The 19,176-nt window shown below is 40.5% G+C and overlaps 1 protein-coding gene across 5 annotated transcripts in view; it reads left to right on the top strand.

Annotated features, from left to right (window-relative positions):
- LOC108714351 (ras-specific guanine nucleotide-releasing factor RalGPS2) overlaps positions 1-10,431 on the top strand; it is a 128,281-nt gene extending 117,850 nt beyond the window's left edge. For all 5 annotated transcript variants that reach the window (XM_041590509.1, XM_041590507.1, XM_018258496.2 and 2 more), the window contains 3 exons: positions 1,733-1,838; positions 4,404-4,495; positions 6,516-10,431. In XM_041590509.1, coding sequence (XP_041446443.1) covers positions 1,733-1,838; positions 4,404-4,495; positions 6,516-6,545 — 228 coding nt within the window. In that variant the 3' untranslated portion in view covers positions 6,546-10,431. The remainder of the gene's footprint in view (positions 1-1,732; positions 1,839-4,403; positions 4,496-6,515) is intronic.
- Positions 10,432-19,176: the final 8,745 nt, after the last annotated feature.

Consider the following 19,176-nt stretch of genomic DNA (forward strand, 5'->3'; position numbering starts at 1 on the left):
ACTGCCCATGGGCAAATTTGCCCAGTGTTGATAAATGACCCCCCACTGAGTTCCCTATACTGAGCTTCTAAGGATTTTTTTTATTTTAATACACATCTAAGGGCAGTGGCACATGGTGTGTTTCATGAATTCATCTCCTTCAGTGCAGGCGGCACAACATCAGAAAATATATTTGCACTGGTTTCAGTGTCAAATTGCCTGTGGTAAAAGATTTGAATCACGTTTATGTGCCAGAAAATGTAGGAGAAGGCAATTTCTGATTTAAGATTAAACAAAAAAATGTTGTTGTCCCCCTTCCTTTCTCTTTTTATTCACGTTTGTCCTGTTTTATATCTAAAGGTGATGGTCCTTGGATTGCTTTCAGTTCCACGTTTTTAAATTGCCTTAATACTTTCTACAGGTATGGAACCTGTTATCCAGGATGCTCAGGACCTGGGGGTTTCCATATCTTTCCATAATTCAGATCTTCATACCTTGTCTACTAGAAAATCATGTAAACATTAAATAATCCCCATAGGCTGGTTTTGTTTCCAATAAGGATTAATTATATCTTAGTTGGGAAGCTACTGTTTTATTATTACAGAGAAAAAGGAAATCATTTTTTAAAAAATTGTATAAAATAGAGTCTATGGGAGATGGCCCTCCCGTAATTTGGAGCTTTCTGGATAATGGATTTCCAGATAGCAGATCCCATACCTGTACTACTTTTTAGGCTGCTAATAATGCTGCACTGAAAAGCACCATGTGCAATTACCGGAGTCTGCCTTTTTTTCATCCGTTTCTGCATTCCCTTTTCTTAATTATTTAATATACTTGCTCTCTATTCTTTTTTACTCATCCTATTGGCCTATCTTCTAATATTTGAATTCAATTATGTTTACCCCTTCTAGACATATGTTAAAAAAAAATGCAGTAAGCAAGGGCTACTGTGCATTCTCATTGCTTTTTGCCTATATTTGCCTGTTATTAATCCGATTAACTGAATGTTACTAGACAGTTTGATGTGAAGCCGCTGTGCAGCACGGGCTGACTCGGATATACAATACTTTCTGGTTTATCTTGTTCCTTGGGATCCATAAAAATATCTAGAGGACTCGGAGGCATATGAACTTTTCACTGCTGCATTTCTGAGAGGGTTTAAGCAGAGATATCATCACCAGTGAGCTATGCACACATGAAACACACAAGACAACACAAATTAAGATCTGCAGGGTTGAGTGAATCTGATACTTCATGATCTCTGTTTTCTGATTTCTTAGGTACATCCCATTAACCTCCTTTATATTGCCAGTCCCAGAGTTGGGATCAGGATGATGTATACCTTGTTACAGTCAGGCTTATAGGGACCTGCCCACTTATTTTATCAAATGTTGTAATTACACAGACACTGTGTTAGGAGGAGCAGTAAAGAGACCATCAACAATAATATTAGATGTACCTTTGTTGTTCAGTAAGCATCAAAGCGTGTATAATATATATATGAACCATGACTATCCTGTAAATTATATCATTATGAATGGTGCTTAGTGATGTCATCAGTTATAATCTGAGTTTAGTGACGTCATTTCTGTCACTTGACTCACTGAAACTTGTGTATTATAATAAATAAAGAACCCCCTGTTCTGCAAAATATGAGGCTATTAGAAGTCACCTCGGAGTTTAATGTCCTGTATAAAACCACTCTGCCTTCAGTATTTCTTTGAGGCTTAGGAGTATTTTTTGTTCATTTCAGTTCAAAGCTATTTCTACAAAAAACATTTCTGTTCTTGGCTGGATGGCAGTGGTGGCTGATGATCCTGAGCATCCCGATCACTTCTTGCTTACAGACTCAGAGAAAGGTAAGAAATTTATACCTACACATCCTTTACTACACACAAGAAACCCCCCCCCCCGCACCTTGAGGATCATTTCTGGGTGTTATTTCCATCAACACAAGGTAAATATATAAATCTTGGGATAGTTGGGGTGAGTGTCATATACAGGTATGGGACCTGTTATCCAGAATGCTCGGGACCTTGTATCCTCATACCTTAAGTCTACTAGAAAATCATGTAAACATTAAATAAACCCAATAGGCTGGTTTTGCTTCCAATAAGGATTAATTATATCTTAGTTTGGATCAAGTACAAGGTACTGTTTTATTATTACAGTCTATGGGAGATGGCCTTTATGTAATTCGGAACTTCTGGATACCGGGTTTCCGGATAACGGATCTCATATCTGTATTTCATTTCAATACACATTATTGTGTATCATAGAAATGCATGTTTTCAATGCAGAATCCTGCATTAAAATCCATTTTTATGGATCATTTTAATATATTTTTAATATTCATTTAAAATTTGACGTGAGGTTATACATAGTCTTAGTTTCTCAGGTGCCCAAAGCTGTGTGACTTATTACTGCTACATTGCAAGTTGAAGTAATATCACCCTTTCCCCCAGCAGCCCACTAGAAATCAATGGGAAGGTAACAGGATAACTCACCTACATTGCTTAATATCCCATCTAGTGGTAGATATGAGAACATAGTAAAGTGCTGACTCTTTCTAAGAGCATATGACCAGGCAAGTGACCCGAGATGACTACACACTAATATTACAACTAAAACATTAATTGGTTCAAGTATACAAATCTATATGGTAGAATTAATTACTTGCAATGCACATAGTGCTCATATATATATACATATACATACATACATATCATAACAATAATGACCTAATCCCTTTAAGAAAACCAGTTTGACCTGAACTCTGCACCTGATTTCTGATCAGATGCACTGGTGCATGCTGGGATGTTAACTTACTTAATGCTAGCATTCTAGAGTGTGATGTGGTTGGACCATTTAAACACATCTGAGAATGTTGAAATACTATTTCATATCACTGCTGTAATGGAAAAATTAACACTACACATGCGCTTGGACTTCACCCCACCTTTGCACAAGACTCAATCTTCCACATGGGACAGGTCTGGAAACATCAACTTGCCTTGGGGGGTGAAAAACTCCGTATGTAGAATGCAGTTTGTTGGAATTTTGTCATGATACGTGGATAGGAAAATGCTGACAAATTTGTTTGGTCTCCTGTAAACAAAAGTTTTACTAGGTGCCCATAAGTCCTGTTAATGGAAACTGCCTAGAGGGATGATCCGTAACTTCCTTTTGTATTAGGGTTACCAAGATTTGGGTTTGGAAAATCCAGCTAGAAGGGCTGCACTGATAGTAGATACATTTAGATGCAACCAGTGCATTTAATAGAGTTGTCCCTGGACTTACACGTTATCTGGTAACCAGGGCTGTATTTAGGTTCAATGCCACCCTAGGCATCAGACCTAAACATGCCCCTCAGTCGTGCGTGCTGACGTCAAGCGACATATTCACAGGAAGTGATGTCAGCGTGCCGTACATATGACGTCACTTCTGAATTCTTCCTCGGCCCCCCTACCCCTCACCCCAGAGCTCTGTCACCGGATTTCCTATGGAAATCCGTGGCGGAGGGTGGGGAGGGTTTTAAAAAAAAAAAAATAGGCCTCCCCCAAAACCGTACCGCCCTGGGGTCCTATATCTAAATATGGCCCTGCAGATAACCTTATTTTGGATATCTGGACACTGCCCTTAATATGTGTGAGGGTGCACAAAACATGTAGCCATAATCTTTACCTAGAAATGTCATTGTACCTCCTGTATACCAGAACCTTTGCACAGCAGGAGATCTGTGTCACATTATCATGGGTTAGTGAGACTCCGTACCTCTAGAATTTAATGATTTATGAACAGGCTTATTGATTATTACAATTGCTTTTAATACTCTTGTGTATTGGCTTTATATGGTCACTTCCTTTGCTTCATGTTTTAAAAATGGTACATAAATGACATGGTATAATTTTGTATTAGATATCTGTTTACATGTAAATGGCAGGGAGACTATGTTTTTCTCCTAGGGTTTGGAGACTTAAATTCCATTTTGAGCACTAGGCATATAACATGTAGTGTGAACCACTGCACAATAAAATAGTTTATTGCTGTGGCTCACTATATGTTTCAACTTTGGTGAACACAAGAAAAGCATTAGTGGATTATTAATGTGCATAGGTTTGCCACCTTTTCTTGACCAAAATACCGGCCTTCCTATATTTTTTTTTATTGTGTCCCTATTAATAACATTAGTAACAAGCATCATTTTGACTGGCCATGCTGCTAGAATACTGGCCAGGTGGCAACTCTAATTGTGCAACCAAATGAGCTGCATTCGTATTTACTGCAGACCCTTGTAAAATGATCCTCAGAATTGAGATATCTTTAACTCATTTTTTGCTTTTTAAATGGGGAGGAGGTTACTCTGTCTACATGTTCTTCCCATTACAGTGCTATTAATGATAATTTATCCTTGTTCTTACTAGGAAATTCCTATAAGTTCCAAGCCGGTAGCCGTATGAATGCCATGTTATGGTTCAAACATCTGAGTGCTGCCTGCCAAAGTAACAGACAGCAGGTGAGACGCTCTGCATTTCATGTGCTGAACTAGATCAGCTTCTTTCTAGATGTTTTTCTTGCATTACTAGACTAATCTGGAGATAATGTGTGTTGCCCCTCCTTTCCACAACCAGTCTAGTTATTAAGGCAGTGGCACACCGGGCATGTTCATGGCCCCCTATGGAATGGACACCTTTTGCAGCTGACGGACACCAACCATTTAGGAGGATGGCAAACATGCTTGCTATGGAGCTTAGTGCCAGCCCGTGAACATTGCAGGCTAGTGGCTACAAGCAGAGAAGGTTATTTTCATTTCTGTGGTTCTCAGTGAGAGCGATGAAACACCCCTATGTGATTGCCCTGAAGGTGAAACAGTCCCTGCATCAGAGTTTTCAGTCCCTGGCGACAATATCATTATGGAAACTAAAAATATTGTTTATGAGCATTATATAAAAGGGAAGGGCACCATAAGGCACTGCTGTAGTGTAGGTTCAGTCAGGAATCCAAACTTGCGTTGTTCCTTTACTTTATTCAAAGGTAAGGTCACGCCTGGCGATTCGGGGAGATTTAGTCACCTGGCAACTAATCGCGTGTTCTTTGGGGGCGACTAATCTCCCCAAACAGCTTCCCCCTGTCTTCTGCTGGCTGTAATGAAAAATCACCTGCTGCGGCATGGCACATGCAGTGCTTTGTATATGGAACTTCGGGTGTCGTAATACGAAGCACCGTGGGTGCCATGCCGCAGGTGATTTTGAATTATATCCAGCGGAAGACAGGGGGAAGCTGTTCGGGGAGATTAGTCGCCCCAAAGAAGAGGCGAGTAGTCGCCAGGCAACTAAATCTCCCCGAATCGCCAGGTGTGCCCTTACCCTTCACAGTTTTTTTTAACTCATATTCTTTTCACTCTGCTTCCCTCCCCTGAATGTCTTTTTCATTTACCTACATTCTGTTCTTCCTTTTTTAATATACATTTTAATAATACTCTTATTTCTGGACCAACTTTTAAATGGACTCCATGTTAGTTATTTGCTTTCTGTCTTTGCTCTTTGCCATTCCCTCTCTCCCTTTCCTTCTTCTCTTGTGTGACTACCGCTTTAAATACCTGATTTAACCTCTTATTGTCGCCTCTGTGTTGAAAATGTTTTTATTGTTTTCCACGTTAAACAAGCAGGAATTTCAACAAAAGATCAAAGCAGAACAATGAGGCCCACCAATACAACTTGTAGCAAAAATGCCTAATAGGAAAATGAAGAGTAAATATAATTGATGAAGCCATCTAAGTTGTTCCACAGATTAAAATAAGTAAATTAAAATCTAATCACATAACCAAGCAACCTAACCACCAAACAACGCTCAGCGAATGTTACTACATTATAAAATTGTACCAGCATAAAGCAACGGCTGTAAACAAAGAAAATATATAAACATATCCATTGAACCAGCAAAGATTAGCTTATAAATGTAACAAGCCCGATGTGCGTGTTTTGAAACTAGAGTCAATTTGATCCCAGAATAATGACCAAGTTTCAGTAAATGACTGTTTGAGATGTGGTTCTGCTGATTTAATCCTTATTGCTTCTTGCCAGCAGAGTTGGTTTAGGAGATACAGAATGTCTGCCAGTGAAGGTTGTCTCCTCTGTTGCTATTTCTTGCATTGCCCTGCCACCATTCTGCCTTTTAATCTTATCTTTATTAAAAAGACAAGCACACAATGTGCACCTCCCCAGGGAAACATTGCCCTAGAATAATGTGTGTATGACTCCTTGACCCACTTTTGTGATGCCTTATGTGATCTTCTCCACTTTGTTCCCAGAAGTCCACCTTCATGTTAGTAACTAATATAGCTGACACTAGTACACATAACAAAGTACCCCAGATAGGGGAGAGGCTTATTTACTCCACTTTCTTACAGTGCCATGCCTAAACCTGGCTGCATTTACTTGGGTGTTATTGGTGAAAGATAGTTCTTGCTATTGTTATATAATTCTGCCCTTTATTTTCTCTATGTACAATATTGGTTTCTGCTTTATGCCCCACAGGTGCCTGCCAACCTAATGACCTTTGAGTGATTTGGAGATTTGTGGATTGCGGAGTATCACAACTTGTTCCCCTGAAATAGCTGGAGGAGCTTAAGTTGTTTAGTCATACATAAGAAGACTCCGCTTTTCTGCCTCAGCAACTGTACGGTAGAGCAATGAACAAAAGCATCTAATCTAGCTTGTAGCACTGAGCCGGGGGAAGTTGGAGAGAATTTCCAGACACACAGTGTGTGTTTTTACTGCTGCAAGGGAAATGGAGCAGTCCTGCAAATGTGCAATTTATTCAGCCATGGACCTCATTCTGAGAATACTTCTGTACATATATATATATATTTTTTTTCTTCAACACTCACTGAACCAATCTGTGCAAACCACTGCCTTAAAGACAAAAAAATGTGTGTGTTGAAAAGTAACACCAAATAGTGTGAGTCGGTGAGTGTATTTACAGGTGTGTTACGTGCGCGTTCTGACTTTGTTGTTTGCTTTAACTTTGATTGTATGTCAAACTACATTTTTGGACCTTTTGGTCCGATATTTTTTTTTTTCCGTTTGGTGAAAACAAGCAAATCGGGTTAGTCTTGTGAAAGACGACATGGATTGTAGAAAGGACAGTGTTTTAGGTAGAAAACGGAAAAGGTTTAGGATGTTGGTTAAAGAAGGTTGATTTAGCGGCCACTGCTCTGCCTCAGTCTCACTGGGATGTCTCTTTTGTCGTGCAGTGACAACATGGCAGCAGCAGATGGATATTGTTGTGTTAGGGCAGAGACATTTGTATTGTGTTGTTACAGGAATGTGACTTTGTCCTGCTGAGAGCTGTCTCTCTGTACCTCTGAGTATTCCTTACACGGGGGGACAGATGGCGGCTGGTCTGTTTACATCGAATTGTAGTGTTACGATTAATTATTCTACTAATGTATCTCTGATGCAAAAAATCCCCCCCCCCCACTGCCAGCAGTATTATCTTTTTTTAAGATTGTTTTAGATCTCTTTAAATTTAGTTTTTAGGGGGTTTTTTTTTTTGCCCTTTTCAATTTTTAAAGTTCTCTATACCAATTTAATTTAAAGTGTGGCATATACTCCTGTGGTTTCTCTTATTTAGACATTGTCCTTTCTGTCTATAGACCAGAGATTACCAGCCTAAAGGACTCCAGCTGTTGTTAAACTGCACCTCCCAGCATTCCCATCTAGGGATGCACCGAATCCACTATTTTGGATTCGGCCGAACCCCCGAGTCCTTGCTGCTTTCCCATGTAGCAGTGGATGTGAGTGTTGGTAGCACTTTCATTGTGACACTCACACAGGCAAAGACTTGACTCCCGAGACAGTCATGAGCAGGATGCGAGAGTGTTGCTTATTGGATGGTGATAAAAGAAAAGCTTTCAGCTACTGACAGGTTCTGTGCGTTCTGCATTTCAACTACAGGGATGTTAGAGCTGCAATTATTGCACATACAGAACTAGTGCTCGGGAGAGGCCTTGGACACATTGGCAAAGTTTTTAATACACCAAATATTATTTACTGCTCACTGTTATGGAAAGACGTGTTCCAAAATGAAAGTCAATGATAACCTCTCACAAGCCCCAGTTACCCCTGCTGAAACTCTCTGCACTCCCTAAATACGGGGCAAAGAGGGGAAGCAGATGGGTGGGCTCATTGATCACACTCAAGGAAGGGGTGCGGCTGTTCTAGTGTTCAGTCTGTACTTTCAATGGGTAGAGCCAAGTGCTTTGTGTATGGGCGCTTGGCAATATGTGTTCCCTGTAGTTCTCACGCCCCAACTAAATAATTCCTAATGCCTCTAAAGAGACTTTTATTTAACCCTGTCCAGTCTGGCATTAGAATATTTGTACACCACAAGCTAAACGTTTCTGCACCGGTTCCATAATGGTGTTAGAAAAAAAAATTTGTATTGCCGGGGGTGGTAGAAGTGATATGTTTTGTAAAAATCCTTCCCAACTATAGAAAAGTGGAATGTTGGAGCAGTAATTTAGACCCATAGAACACAAACATAAAACAGTTCTAGTTCTGGCTTTATACAAGGACAGCCAATCAGGAAATCAAGTTGAATTTTTGGTTTTAGCAATATACTGGGGTCATTGCTGGTTTCTGAGCTCTCTGGATAACTGGCGTGTGTATAATGGATCCCATGCATTTCTATACTACTATTTTCCTCACTATTTTTCAGCAAAGTCTCGTATATCGATTGCTGTCGGCACTGTGATGTTCTTGGGTTGTTTTTGAGTGTTAACTGGCACAGTGCCCCCAGCACCTCTGTGTAACACCAGCACCCCCTAATCCTGCTCCCCTCCTCCAATAACTCCAGTCTCACTGACACCCCCCAGTCCTTGTGCACTTTGACATATAAGCTAAATAGATTGTTTACAAGCACCTAAATGCTTCACCTTTGAATTGAACTACTTCTGTCTCATATTGACTGTATGACACTAAACTGGCTCATCTGTCCTTAAATGTCTGTTTTAAGCTTTGTCTCTGCACAATAAAGGAGTTTATTTTTATTTTTACTGATCATAGAGCCAGAACAATACAGGAAGCCAGGGCTTTTCTACATGATTCACTAAACACTTAACTGAGTGCTGTGTAAGGTCTATTGTTGGATGCTGGGAGTCATTCAGCAACAGTTGGAGAGGTGCAGCTTTTTTAACAACGCTCAATATAGTTTGTTGCACATTGTAAGGATTTGCAGTTTTACCAAGCGCATGTTCTATCCAAGGGGCCCCCACTGTGACTGGAGACCCAGGGCAGATCCTGTATCTATGTAACATTCAGTAATATGGAAACTGAGAGGCTGCACCCAGTGTCACTATCCCCATCTCTTCTCCTTTGTCATTTACTTTTGTGTTTTTGATACGTTAGGCTTTGTGTATTCTCCAACTTGCACCCTATCATTTCCATTTATATGATTATCATTATTGTACTGACCTACACCTTCTGCTTGTGATCAAATCTCCTGGTATAGAATCCATCCAGTTTAGTGAAACGGGAAGCCTTGTTTCTGCAGTGAACATGCTGGAGGCACGAACATATATATCATTACTCTTATCCCTAGATTTAATGTAGGATTATAGATCACAGTCATAGGTATGGCAATATTGGCAAGGTTTCACTTTAAAATGAATGAGCTATCATTTTGCTATAGAAATAATTTGTAATAGAAAGAGCTGAAGTTGAGAGCACAATGTTGTTTGCCCCCCACTAGACTATTGTCGCTGCCTATTGGCTCTAGTAGCCAGGAGATGCCGAGTCCATGCCCATGTGCAGAGCAGACGGTGACCGTGCCTCTTGGCATTGAGTTTGCTCATGAGCTGCAGGGAGAGAAATAGGGTTAATGCTAGTGCCTTAACCAGACCTTTAAAGTGGGAACATCTTTGTACAGTGGGTTGTACTTTGTAATTTTTTTTTCACTCCTGACAGCAATGGAAATCTAAATTCCTGGTTAATCCTTCGGATGTCAAAGTGATTAGCTAATGCTAGCTCGGGGGCTCAGAGAGTGGGCTTTGTCTACGTACTGTATATGTCCCTAGAGCCAGAGAGGAAAATATTATGTAATAGCTTATGCAGAGATCACTTCTATTGTATTTGCCAAATATAACTTGGGCACTAAATCTTCAAGATGAAGAAAAAAAATTGCAGTAATGGCACATGGGTTTCTTTTATTATTTCCTTTGGCACCAAGAGGCGTCGGTGTTACAGACCTGCCTTACACTGAGGGGTTACCCTGTGCCTCACTTGTTTCACATGGTGGGAATCTGCATAATGATCTGTCCCAGTGATGTGCGGTTCCTAATCGTTGATTTTAAGCGTGTGTGTGTGTGTGAGCACTTTGAATGTGTTTGTGTCGGATATACACTGTCTCAAGGTTCTGATTTCCTACTGAAAATAAAAAAACTTACCTAAACACCAGTCTGTGTGTTTCTCTGCATTGCCCTGTCTCTGGATTGTCTCTACTCATGGGGAGGGGGGATCTTCATACTCAGCTGGAACAACTGCTTGCACAAAGGATCCTCATCCCTACTGCATAGTAACATAACTCATGTCACCACTATACATTGCTGCCCCACAGCTGCACACTAAATAGCTCAAGCTTTTTCTTATGGATAGAATTCACTTTCCATTGTACAGGGTCTGCACCAAAGAACACAAGTTATCATTCTTCTCCAAGGGAAAGGGTTTTTCTGCACCAGCAACCCCCTTATTAACTTCCATTATTTTCATGCAACAGTCTTTAATATCCATAGATTATCAATTCAGTATTCATTATCTGAACCCAGTGTTATTTAGCTGCTGTTGTGGTTAACAAACGCATAAATTGTCACACCAGTCTTTAATTAAGAATATATTCTATTAATTGTGTGTTGGTTTTTAAAGGGGTCATTTACTTTTTTTTTTTAATTAACTTAGAAAGTATAAGAAAATAGAATTGTAAGACAACATTCAGTTGGTCTTCATTTTTTTATTTTGTGTGGTAGTGCCTTAAAGCTGGTGCCCTGACTGGAATCCAACCAAAGACTCTGGCAGGGTAACCAATAGAAAGAAGCCACACACAATTTTCAGCTTCAGGAGGAAAAGAGCCGTAATAGGCTCAACCAGACAATTCAACCAACAAGGGATAATGAAAACCAACTGAAAAGTAAGACTGCCAGAATAGTGTTTAGTAGTGATGTCATTGATGTATTCTAAAAATAATATACCCTGTGTTGTAAAATGAGGTTATTTGAAGTCATCATAGGGTTCCATACCCTGTATAAAAACTGTGTGCCTTTATATGAACACAACTGCTACACTAGGGGCACATGATGCTCTATAATAATCCATCCTATGGAGATTGTTCTTTATGAAGTCCACAGGTAGTAAATAAGGAAGGCTTACAGAGGCTTAGCTTCCCTTGCCTGTGACAATCACGTGACAAGAGTATGGCCATGATTGATGTTCATGGGAATGGGGAGTGATTCAAAGCATTTTGTCACCCCCAGAGCCTGGAATCAATTAATGCACTGGCCTAAAACTGACCAACTGCTAATGGGCAACATCTTATGCCATTACTGCCTCTAAACTCCTATCTATAACCATTTGCCCCCAATTCTACTTTGTATTTTAATATATAACTCACTCTCCAGAAGGAAAGCAACAGAAAGAAAATGATATATTCACCTCTCATCGTCTCTTGAGGCTCAAATGTTTGTTTTTGTGAAATCCAGAGTTAAACTCTGAGCTGAAACCAGAGCTCTTGTTTTAGGTATTCTGATGGATTTGCCATTCAGCGATATAACCATCCAAGTCAGACGTCTAACCGTCCAACACAGAACCTTTGTCAACGGCAAAGCCTGGATGTTTAAGTTAGGAAGGTCAAGTCTGAACTGTGTGCGTTGGAACTCCACAAAATCAAGAGCTCAGGAGTATTTTATCCCCAAGAAGGTATTAAGGGTGTGTTATTGCTTGGTCTACTGCAGCATCGACAGTTAATAAGTCGCGGCTTTGCTTAATGTCAGCCTGAAATCCCTTCCTCATACAGTGTAGCACGCGATTCTCTCTCCAGATCCTTCTGAAAAAGAGGTTGGGAATATTAATCCAATGCTCCGCCACTGATACAACAACAACAGCCTTCTAAGCCAGAAGACATGAGGCACTCGGTCCTTTATGTTTTTAGTGAGCTTTGTTATTGCAAGAGAAGGAGAATATTATAAAGAAAAAATGTGATTGTTTAATACCAGGGGCTCCTGGAAGTCTTCTCTGTACAGATGCGGCCTATTGCCTTTAGTTTCTTATTCACACAGAATGGATGTTGTTTTCCTTGGTCAGTGTCATGCTTGCTCACTCAGTGCTTCTTTATATTTCTCTTGGCCAGGGACACATGCTACCATCACTCTCTGCAAATAGATTTAGTCATTGGATGGAAATCGGTGGAACCAGAGAGTTGCAGATTAATGAGACGTGAGGCCCCTGGGCTACATCCACAGGTCCCTTCTAGGCTTCTATTGGGTCTGGATGCAGATCCAGTTGCGCATGCTCCCGAGCTCTCTATGCTGAGTCTGGTTTGGTGAGTGCCAGTGACATCACTAGATCTGCATGCATTCACCTTGCCCCAGTGACATCACTAGATCTGCATGCATTCACCTTGCCCCAGTGACATCACTAGATCTGCACGCATTCACCTTGCCCCAGTGACATCACTAAATCTGCATGCATTCACCTTACCCCAGTGACATCACTAGATCTGCACGTATTCACCTTGCCCCAGTGACATCACTAGATCTGCACGTATTCACCTTGCCCAGTGACATCACTAGATCTGCACGCATTCACCTTGCCCCAGTGACATCACTAGATCTGCATGCATTCACCTTGCCCCAGTGACATCACTAGATCTGCATGCATTCACCTTGCCCCAGTGACATCACTAGATCTGCACGCATTCACCTTGCCCCAGTAACATCACTAAATCTGCACGCATTCACCTTGCCCCAGTGACGTCACTAGATCTGCATGCATTCACCTTGCCCCAGTGACGTCACTAGATCTGCATGCATTCACCTTGCCCCAGTGACATCACTAGATCTGCACGTATTCACCTTGCCCAGTGACATCACTAGATCTGCACGCATTCACCTTGCCCCAGTGACGTCACTAGATCTGCACGCATTCACCTTGCCCCAGTGACGTCACTAGATCTGCACGTATTCACCTTGCCCAGTGACATCACTAGATCTGCACGCATTCACCTTGCCCCAGTGACATCACTAGATCTGCACGCATTCACCTTGCCCCAGTGACGTCACTAGATCTGCACGCATTCACCTTGCCCCAGTGACGTCACTAGATCTGCACGCATTCACCTTGCCCCAGTGACGTCACTAGATTTGCACGCATTCACCTTGCCCCAGTGACATCACTAAATCTGCACGCATTCACCTTGCCCCAGTGACATCACTAGATTTGCACGCATTCACCTTGCCCCAGTGACATCACTAGCAGGTGCGCCCGACCAGACCCAGCAGGGCTGATAAAAATAAATGTTGAAAGAAAATAGAAATAATAATTGAAAAAAGAAAGCTTGACGGGCACCTAGTCTATAGCTTAGGGGGTCAGTGCATTAATCCATCCCTGGAGAAGATCAGTGAATTCAACTTTCTTTCCTCAATTACTTAAAAGTTTCCTACTGTGATACCTACCGTTCCTTACAAGCACTATGATTGCCTTTTTCCCTTGTATTTCTATCTTGGTGTTTAAGAATCAAAAAGTATGGGGGGGGTGTAAACCTAAAAATAAAAATGAACTTACTAAAAAAAAAATAAGTGGCAGATTTATTAAGAATTGTATGGTCAAATTAGACTAGCGAATTATTCCTCGATAATTCGAATTCGATTTTCAAGATTTATCATACTATGGCCCTGGCTCGAATTCGACTATTCGCAACCTAAAAACTGCCAAATTCATATATAAGTCAATGGGAGAGGTCCAGGGACCAATTTGGAGATGCTTGTATCCTTTCTGACATTCAATTTTTTTTGGAGAATAAAATTGAATCGAGTTTGGTCAAATTCGAAAAGAATTAGAGTCTGTGGGAAAATAAAATTCATCCTTCAGGACTTGACGACGCGATTGGAGCGGACACGTCGCAATGCGACTAAACGCGTGCGACGTGTCGGATGTTTTAAAGAAAACTTTCATCCGACAGTCGGATAAATGTAGTTGTTACCTGTAACTTCTCCTTCACTTCCGTTTGCCTTAGAACATCTGCCACATCATATACGTTTAGTCGCATTTCGTCATGTCGGCTCCAATCGCGTCGTCAAGTCCTGCCCTTAGATACTCTATTTTTTTTTTTATTATAAATAAAAGATTTTTTATTATAATTCGACTTTTAATAAATGTGCCTCTAAATGTACTAAAGGCAAATACTGACCAAATGGGTATTGCTCTCTCACTGATGGACAGACATAAGTATGGCCGCCTTTCTATTGTTCTGATTGTTTTGGAATAGCAGAAAGTGCCGAGAGCTGCAGATCCTCTCCATTTCCTCCTCCACTAATATACCAAGCACTGGGCGCATTGCAAATAACGTTTCTTTATGCACAATAGATGGTCTGTTATGTCAAGTCAGCCACAATAAATGAAGGAGCAGATTCAAACCATTCCCAATAGGAAACAGACTGTTTCACTAAAACAGGTGCTACTACCCAGAGGAATCAGACTTTTTCATTTTCTATCTCGGCGTAGACTGGTTAAAATGTAAAAAGGATATAAACCTAATAATACAATTTGGCCTAATATATACAATAAAAATTTATTTCCAGTTGTTTTAAAGGTGTTTTAAAGGTATTTGTAAGTATAACTGAAATTAAAAGTCTTTTTTTGTCCTTTTTTGCACAGCTGGTTCTGACTCTGGAATCAGTGTAGCAATAGTCAGCTCTCCTCCAGTCAGTGTTCCATTTGCATGCTTCTTCACTGATTTTTTTAATAAGCTGACTTCTGCGACATTGTTTGAACAGTCAGAACCAGCATTGCAGAAAATAGCTAGGAAGCAAATGGAGGCAAAATGTTATTTTTGTGCATAAACCCCTCAATAGGGAAATGTAAGCCCTTACAACAAATTAATGTAAAATTGCTCCGGTTTGCAAAATATTTACAGTTTTGAACTGCTAATATAATTCATTTGTAACTTGAAGTGCTGCTCTGCCTAGAACTGACCAGAGAAACATCAGATGACAATTCTAACTTCAAGATAATTGCCATAATTACCAACATGTAGCACTGTTGTCAATTCGCTGGGGGTCATTTATAAACAGTGGGCAAATTTGCACCTGGGCAGTAACCCATAGCAACCAATCAGATGATTTTTCCTGTGAAAATACCAACATAATGTATTGTATTAAATGCCCCTGTGGACTAGCTTATTACATTGGTCAGACAAGCAGAAACATGAAGAGACACTTAAATGAACATAAATTAGTGATTCACAATTATGTACCCCCAAAAGAGGAGGAGAAAAAGAAAGGAAACCACTTTGACAATTGACACATCATTTTTCAATTAAGGTGGCAAATATTGGAAAAAGTTAGTGGCAGTACCCAAATGGAAACAAAAAAGAAACTGATACAAAGGGAGTGTTTCTGCATATGGCTGCTACAAACAAAACAACCTTCAGGGCTAAATGAAGAGTTTAACATGAATTGTTACTTGTAGAACCACAAATGTAACTACGTCTTATCCTCTATAATAACTTGAGCAAAGTGCTATTTCAGCCACAAGTTGTCCTGCTTTGCACCCACAATGTAGTGTTTTCCCCATAATTCCAACTAAATTGCAGCCACATTTAAAGCTTTGATCTTTTGTTTCATTTGAAAACAATAAAAACTGTTTGAAACCAGAGTAATTGCAGCCACAATATGGAGCCACTCCTGACACCGTTTCACATGTGATTCCAAGCAAATAGGACACTGTACTGAACACTTTGGCTTCAGTTGTTTCATGTTCTCAGCATCAAAATCGCATGTTCTCTGACGCAGGCTGATGTGATAACAATGGAGTTTCCACCATCTTTGATTTACCCGCAGAAAGAAGAGGGAGCCGAGTGGAGGGAAAGCACCAAGCGCAGATCAACTGCAGCTAACTTTGTGCAACAGCACATGCGCTGAACACTCCTAATTGAGCCCTTATGTCTCCATCTAGTCATGTCTGAAAAACTGAAATGATGTCCCAGGATCAGGTAAATATTTGGACTGGTTTCTGGATGAGATCACAAAATATAATTGGCTGGGATTTATGTTTATTGGAAGCATTTCAACTGCTAAAGTTCACAAGTTTTAATCCATTCAATAGAATGTATAGGCAAGCAGCGGTGTAACTAGGGGACCATGGGCCCTGCTACAAAAACTGCACCCCCCCCGCCCCGCTGAAACAAGATGCTGCATTGGCTCAGGCTTCCCTTTGGGCCTTGGCAGGGGGCACTGACTGTTCCCCAGTAGTTACCTAAAAACTTTAGCCTTGTTCATATATGTGTGTACTATCCCTTTAAGAGAAGCCAAATACAGGTACAATAGTATTCTTTATTAAATTTCAAATCTATACAAGGAGATCCTATGGGGCTCTTTTTGGCAAGATGAATCAGTTGGACTGATTACAGAGACCTTGGCCTGTGCTTAGGAATCCTCTACTATTACATATATTCTAATATTGTTCAGAGAATGTTTAAGGCACTTCATCCCTTGCTTCAAACTTGCTGGATATTGGTGGCTGAAAGTAAATTGGTGGCAATGTTGATGTGTGAAAGCGGAGTCCATAACCCCTCTGGTAGCTGATCTGCGCTACGGCTACTGTCTGCTTCTCTGTTCCAGCAACTAAACAACAAATCAATGTAATCTGGTTCACTCCTTAGGCTGCCTAATAGAGCAAAGGTCCACAGATATATGTCCACCTCTTCCCCTGTTGCCCAGTATTTGGCCTTATTCAGTTCCAAGACCAGGCTCTGGTTGGACACATTGGAGCAACATGAAATCAAATCATCAGATTATAATGTTGTACCAAATAAAGAAATTTATTGCATCCAGTTCACATTTTACTAGAGCTCAGGCTGGACCCAAAAAGTGCAACATGCTTTACACTGCCACTCTCACATGCACTGTCTGAGATCATAACATGGATCTAATCTAACAGGCTAACATGCATGGAACTCAATCTCACCACAGTGTGCTGGAGAGTGATGTGCTTGTACTGTATCTTTAACTAATCCTTGTCTCACCCTGAACTGAAGCTACAGAAGTTGGGGACACATACACATACTCATAACGTTGAACAGATTTGATTCTGTAAAGTAAATGGATCCCGATACTGAGGAAATATTGCCACCTAGTGGTCAAAACAAGATTAGTCGCCAGCCACTTCTAGTACAGAATAATCAGGAAACTCACTTGGGCCTTATTTATTAGGGAGGCACCAAATCCAGGGTTCAGTTTGGGATATGGCCAGGATTCTGCCTTTTTCAGTAGATTTCGGATTTGGACGAACTGAATCTGAATCCTAATTAGCATATGCAAATTAGGGACATGAAGGGAAATCTTGTAACTTTTCGTCACTAAACAAGGAAGTAAAAAATATTTTTCCCAATTTTTCCCTTCCCGTCCCTAGTATTTGGCCAAAGTTTTCATGAAGGATTCAGGGATTCACCGAATCAGAAATTTCGGTGCATCCATAATAGTTAGAAAGGTATATAAAATGTTTTACAAATAAAAGGTGCTGTAAAAAGCTGGGTCATCTAAAAGCTGTGTATTTCTTCATTCTCCTTGTTTTTTTCCTCATCCATCACATTTATAAATCAACAGGTAAAATCCATTATAAAGGTGTATTTTCATTTACTCCAGTAATGCACTCCATTATTTTATATTGCCTCAGAGCTGGTGAAATCCATTAAAGTCAGTGGGACTGAGGAGATATTCTTGAGTAAAACGGGGGTCATTTATAGATTTATTTTTTGGGTATATTCCTTATAGCCAATTGTAGTGAACAATATTGGAAGGGGATACGTTTATGGAAATGTGGCCAGTCAATCTGGAAATTTTCTTTTGGAAAAGTTGTCTCAAGAGAGCTGTATTTATCCAGGCATTAGAGATTAAGCATTTATAGCTCTTCATCAGGCACATTATATGTTTGTCTGCTAATCCCAATGTATCTACTAATGACATTACTGGAGCTGTTAACTGATTCCCATACGTTAATGTGAGTCCTAGTGACACTGCAGTTATATGTCCTCCTCCTCTGTATTACTTTTCCTTTGCTGTCATTATAATAAGTCATCATTGTGCTACCTAAAAATGTGTCTTCTAGTTTATTCCACTATGCGCACTCTTACACCAATCATCCCATTACTCAGTCCAAGTAAAGAAAGGTAAGTATAAGGGTAGGACTACATAGATGTTCGGCGTGATCCCACGTGCTGCGACAAAACGCATGCAACAAAAATAAGGTAAGTGAATGCATAGTCGCATGGTGTCGCAGCGTTAATCTGACACGACACGGTTGTCGGATGCGGACGCAGGATGCAGTGTCTGCATCCAACATTCGTGTCGCGTGTTGTTTGTCGCAGTGCATTGGATCGCGCTGAAAACGTCCATGTACCTTTTTACCAATAAACCACATTTAACTATAAAAATTGGTTATTTGGTAGCCCCTATATGGACTGTAAGACTACAGGAGGCTCTGTTTGGCAGAACACCTGGGGGCAAATTCACTAACCTGTGGGTTGCGCTAGCGCAGCCTTCGCCGCACTTCGCCAGGGCGCCGCTAATTCACTAAAATCCGAAGTTGCGCTGAGGGAGGCGAAAGCTCGAGCAGTTGCGCTAACGTTAATTCGTCAAGGAAATCGCAGTTACGCTAGCGATGCCTAATTTGCATACGGCACCAAGTTAAAGTACAATGGATGTATATGTAGCAGCAAATACATTACACTACACAAGCCTGAGAAAGCTTCATAAAATAAAACAGAGTTGTTATTTTGCCCTACACATGTGGCCATTGTATAGTTTATGTGCCATATATTAGGAAATGTAGGGGAAAAGGAGGGTACCCCAAAAAAATCTCTTTTTCAGCCTATCACCCTTAAAAAAGGAAAAGAGGAAAAGATGCCAGCGTTTTTTGGGACTTAGAATAA

Source organism: Xenopus laevis, chromosome 4L (assembly GCF_017654675.1).
Source record: "Xenopus laevis strain J_2021 chromosome 4L, Xenopus_laevis_v10.1, whole genome shotgun sequence".
Classification (NCBI taxonomy): Eukaryota; Metazoa; Chordata; class Amphibia; order Anura; family Pipidae; genus Xenopus; species Xenopus laevis.